Here is a 5,115-nt window from a genome sequence, read left to right as displayed (position 1 = left end):
ATCATCATCATCATCTCTATAACGCTCCCTTTTGATCCTCGTACTAGGCCCGATGTCTACATTTCCACCCATCGTTTCTCGCACATCCGACCAAAGAAGACCATCACGTGAATCCACAAAGTCTTGAAGTTCATCCTCTGTCGGTATCGTCCACTCATCATTCTCCTCTACATCTCTCAATAAAATAGGATCAGTTTTGTTGCTTTTTAGAGATTCAAATCTCCTTTGTAACCTTGTGTTATATTGGATAAACACAAGGTCGTTGAGTTTTTGCTGTAAAAGACAATTCCTTTTCGTGGAGCGTAACTAAAAGAAAAGAAATATGAAAAGTTATTTAGAGTTTCAAACTTTCTATTAAACTAATGTAATCTATAATTTATAAAAAAAAATTGTTAAAAAGACTTGCATTGTCAAATGTACTCTAATTGCGTTCACAAGGTGAAGCACTACACGTTTGACTAAGGACCTTGATAGCAAAATTTTGAAGCAAAGGAGTATCGATCCCATAAGAACGCCACCATATATCTATATCTTATAAATAAACATAAGTTAAAATAAGAAATAATAAGATTTGATTGCATTATAATTTTTTACTTATATGGTGCAACTTTCATTCTACTTCTTTTAGAGGTTGCAGATCCAAATTGGCCTTCTGAATCAATGTAGATATTCATTGTTGTCTTAAAAGATCATTCCCATCTTCATCAGGAACAAGACGGTCGATGGCAACATATAGTCCCGTCACTATATCTTTATTTTTCTCAATCTCTGAATTTTCTCCATGAAAAATCGCAGGATTAAGAAAACATCCAGCTGCACATTCATTAAAATATTAAAACCAAACAATAAAACTAATTTTTAATTTCCATCAATAAGTGAAGTTTTATACCTGCATGTAAAGGATGATGAAGTTGGTCATACCATCTTTGTTAAATTATAGACAAAATTGTACTCTTCATCCTTGCATTAGGCCCACCTTTTAGAATTTTGTTTATTTGCTCTTTTGCTCGACTCCTTGCATCATAGATATAACCCATGCACGGTTGATCTTACCTATCAACCAACCGAATCATATCTAACAAAGGTGCAAATACTTGGTAAGAGAAATACACATCGTCCCAAAATGCTTGCTTTGCAAATATCCTCTCCACCTTCATTCCCACAACTTTCTTTACAAAGGTACTTTTTGTCCATTGTTCAGAAACAAACAACACTTGAAGATGGCGATTCTCATGTACACTATGTAAAGTGTAGTACTAAGTGGCAAACCTAGTTATACAAGACCTGTTCAACTCTTTATTCTTGGCCAACTTTCGCATCATGTTCAAAATTCTTCCATGGTTATAAATGTAAATCACAATCGCTCTTGCATCAGTCAAAGCACCCTTTATCTTTTTTATTTTTTCCCCGATATGTTGTATCATAAGGTTCACATAGTGTGCTGCACATGGAGTCCAAAACAACTTTGGATGTTGTTCTTCTAAAAATTTTCCTGTAGCTTTATAGTTTGAGCCGTTATCTGTAAGAAACTACAAGAAATGAAAAAACAAATATTTAATTAATACAAGTAAATGGAAGTTAAAAATAAGAAACAAGATAAAAAATCAATAGATAAGTCAACTATTATGTTACATGAGCAATGTTTTCCTCCCTAACATCTTCAATCACCTGATTAATCATCTTCACAATTAATTGAGCATCCTTCACATGCTCTGATGCATCAATTAACTTAAGAAATACTGTGCCAGTTGGAAAATTCACTAAAAAATTTATCAATGCCCTTCCTTTTCCATCTATCCAAAAACCGGACATAATGCTACATCCGTGTTTCTGCCACTGTGGCCGAAATGAGTCCACAAACTTATTTTTTTTGAACCGGCAAATCTAATCTAAACACCTATTCCACCTATGTCCACGACGGGACTTGAACCCTCGACCTTAAAGAGGGAAGGCACCACCTAATACCGCTGGGCTACAAGCCCTTTGGTCCACAAACTTATTAGTATCTTGTAACACCTCCTTTTGTAATGTCACCTGAACATTATGGTAACTTGGAGCGGGCATACCTAAGATTGATAGATATAATTAATTAGGTAGTAAATATTAAAATATTAAGCAATAAATATATGATTAAAGAGGTTACTTAATTACCTTTTCCATAATCTCCAATGGCATCAATTACATCTTGGAAACTTTCATCACGTACGACATTGAATGGTAAGCCAACCGCGTAAGCCCAAATCGCAAACTTTTTCCAAGCAATATTCTTCAGCTTCTGTTTGATTGGATTATTTTTATCCAATGTGATTTGATGTGCTTTTCCACGATCGCTCTTATAAACACAATCAATTGGACTGCAAAACATGACTAGAACTTACAAACTTTCTTTTCTTACTATCATCCCTGACTCGTATCTCATCTTCTTCATCTTCGTTATCAAATAATCCTATTATGCTTGATGATCTTAGAATTTCTATATTTCTTTGTTTTTTTTTGCTTTTCTTTTTCTTGTATCGATGCAAACACTTTTTTGATTATATCTGGTGCCACATTAGGGTATTTGGAGACTTCTCCTGGTATATGAGAAAGGTGTTGCTTTAGCCTTGTGATTCCTCCACATACTTTTTTGTCACAAAGAGTGCACCAAATATTCGATTTTTTTGTGGGATCTTTCCAGACTCCCCACTCCCAAACCATGTCTCCATTTAAGCATCTAGTACTAACATCTGATGATGTGGTAGTAGTAGTTGTTGGGTTTGTTGAAGCATGTGAAGATTGACCTTCCATGTTTACAGGTAAAAACGGTAACCTGTTGCACAAAAGAATTGCAAATTAAATGTATTAATTGAGGTCTGATTACAGTTACAACTTAAATGCATTAATTGAGGTTTCATTACAACTTAATTGAGTTGTTATATAATTTGTTGGTTCCAAGTTCCAACTTTTCCAAAAAAAACAAACAGGTACCGATGAGAATTAAATTAATAGACAAGAAGTAACTAGCAACTAGCATTTAATAGGAATTAAGTATTCGATAAACATACAATATCGATCAGTATATAGGTACACCAACAAAATTAGGATTTAATGGAGATGGGGGAAGGAAGAGTCGAAGTTTCTTTAAGGAATAAGATGCTTACTTCCTTGAGTCGTTGGTGGCTTTGATTAATCTTCTCGTCACTTATTTTGATGGCAAAATAGTGGATTTGGGATCGATCTCATTAGCAAGAATGGCGTCGTCATAGCACGCAAGAAAAATATGTTTGTCGTTGACTTGTTTCCAATTTCTTCCAATATCTTATTAGGCCACGACTTCAGAAAAGGAGCTTGGGCTTAAAGTATTTGAAGATGTGGGCTGATCCATACAAATAACTTATGTTTTTTAATAAATATGTATAAAAAGCCCAAATAATCAAATATTGGAAAAAAGTGGGATATCGGTCAAATCGCGGCTGATATCGGCGATAATCCCGGCTTTGATATTTTTGAACGATATTTGAAATCGCAATTTTCCAAACACCCACGAAACGAGATCCCACCAGGATCTCGGCACTATTAACTGCCTAACTCGTGATATAATCCATGAAGTAATTCTTTGAGCGTGGATTTATCCAATACTCAAATCTTCATTTTCTAAGTACTCATAAATGTTGCAGCAACATAATTGATATGTATAAGCTCCTTAGACAATCTACAATCCAATTCATGACAATCTTCATTAATTACTTACTTCCCAAAGTATGAGCGACTGTGGAGCTTCGAATAATCAAATTATTCAGGAAGTAAAACATGCAAAGTGAAACACAATAATAAACTAATTAACTATGGTATCGAAACTATTGAATATAAATAGTCTCTATTATTTAATCACCATAATTATTACGACTTTATTCATTGCAAAATGATTCGAGTAATCAACTAACTACTTGAATCAAACATCAGTCATGTCATGTTATGAACATGTATACTATGCCTTTCTATGGTCCAAAATTTAAATTAAGTCTAGGATCCATATTTTTGATTCGAACTTTGAAGAGGGATGTCGCGATCAAATTCAAATCTATTTTAGGTAGATAGAGTCATCTCACCAATTTTAATCACATGAAAATCCTAGATATCTAAGATTCATTTAATCTTATCAATGACATGTTTAATCTCGATTATGCTCTTACCAATTGTGACTGGGATGCTGAGGATCACAATTAAGATATGGATAACCATGCAAACCCGATTAAACACCATCAATCAATTTATAATCTCTCATTGATGTGTCGGTTAACCACATACACTTCATTAACAATCATAAACATGAGTTGTTTCATAATTTCACCTTTATCGTCCCAAATTAGTGTGTCGGTGTTGGGTCAAAAATATGGTTTATACTTTACTTTTCTAGGAAAATGTATTTTTGTGTCTTGGACCGTAAACAACTTGGTGTTTACGGCCGTATACGTGTTTACGGCCGTAAACAGGTTTGCGGACGTAAACCCATTCACAGCCCATGTTCACCAAGCCCATATTCCCTTGTATATATATATATATATATATATATATATATATATATATATATATATATATATATAAGTGTTAGGGGTGAGGAGTATAGATTTGATGAACACGAAGGAGTGTACAGCCTAGAGAGAGAGAAGATCAAGTGTGTGTTAGTGTGTGTGGATCTCTTGTATCCGGATCATCATTCTATTTATCAATACATTGAGATTCATATTATTCTTCTTCTCTTTCTCTTATATTTGATCTGACATCATCCGTTTGATTGGGATTCCGCACCATCAAACGGATCTGATTGATACACAGACAAATTAGGGCCTTACAATTGGTTAACTGCACACGCTCCACTAACGACTCATAAGGAAACGATGTGCATTTTCATGGATTAGCATACAATTTCACATTTTTTCCTAAAGTAACTAGAGTGGAATTTTTAAAAGGTTTAGTTAATTTGCAGTATAATACTTTTAGAGGTTATGTCCTATCAAACCCGTTCGGCTAATGAACCATTCAACGGTCATTTTATAGGTCATTTCGTTATACCCCCCCTAGAGTATGGCTTCGTGAATGAAGCCTACTAATGATTTGTCTGACTTGTCTTATACA

The 5,115-nt window shown here is 34.3% G+C and overlaps 1 protein-coding gene across 1 annotated transcript; it reads right to left on the bottom strand.

Annotated features, from left to right (window-relative positions):
• Window positions 1–670: 670 nt before the first annotated feature.
• Window positions 671–2,787, bottom strand: LOC145050416 (uncharacterized). The gene is made up of 8 exons (XM_078998674.1): window positions 2,525–2,787; window positions 2,152–2,354; window positions 1,966–2,066; window positions 1,633–1,836; window positions 1,285–1,529; window positions 1,054–1,182; window positions 890–924; window positions 671–813 (listed from the first exon to the last, which is right to left on the bottom strand). Exons 1-8 carry the CDS (start codon window positions 2,785–2,787, stop codon window positions 671–673), a joined length of 1,323 nt encoding a protein of 440 aa, XP_078854800.1.
• Window positions 2,788–5,115: the final 2,328 nt, after the last annotated feature.

Source organism: Lactuca serriola, chromosome 5 (assembly GCF_051521515.1).
Source record: "Lactuca serriola cultivar US96UC23 chromosome 5, Lser_US96UC23_V15, whole genome shotgun sequence".
Lineage (NCBI taxonomy): Eukaryota > Viridiplantae > Streptophyta > Magnoliopsida > Asterales > Asteraceae > Lactuca > Lactuca serriola.
This window is presented reverse-complemented; position numbering and strand designations above follow the sequence as displayed.

Bases quoted from the DNA above. Each gene is read 5' to 3' on its own strand.
- LOC145050416 (XM_078998674.1), bottom strand. From the start codon at position 2,787: ATGGAAGGTCAATCTTCACATGCTTCAACAAACCCAACAACTACTACT. The intron at 1,837-1,965 runs GTATTAGGTGGT...TTTCGGCCACAG, and splicing joins AAAGGGCTTGTAGCCCAGCG to TGGCAGAAACACGGATGTAG. The intron at 814-889 runs GTATAAAACTTC...ATGAATGTGCAG, and splicing joins TCATCATCCTTTACATGCAG to CTGGATGTTTTCTTAATCCT.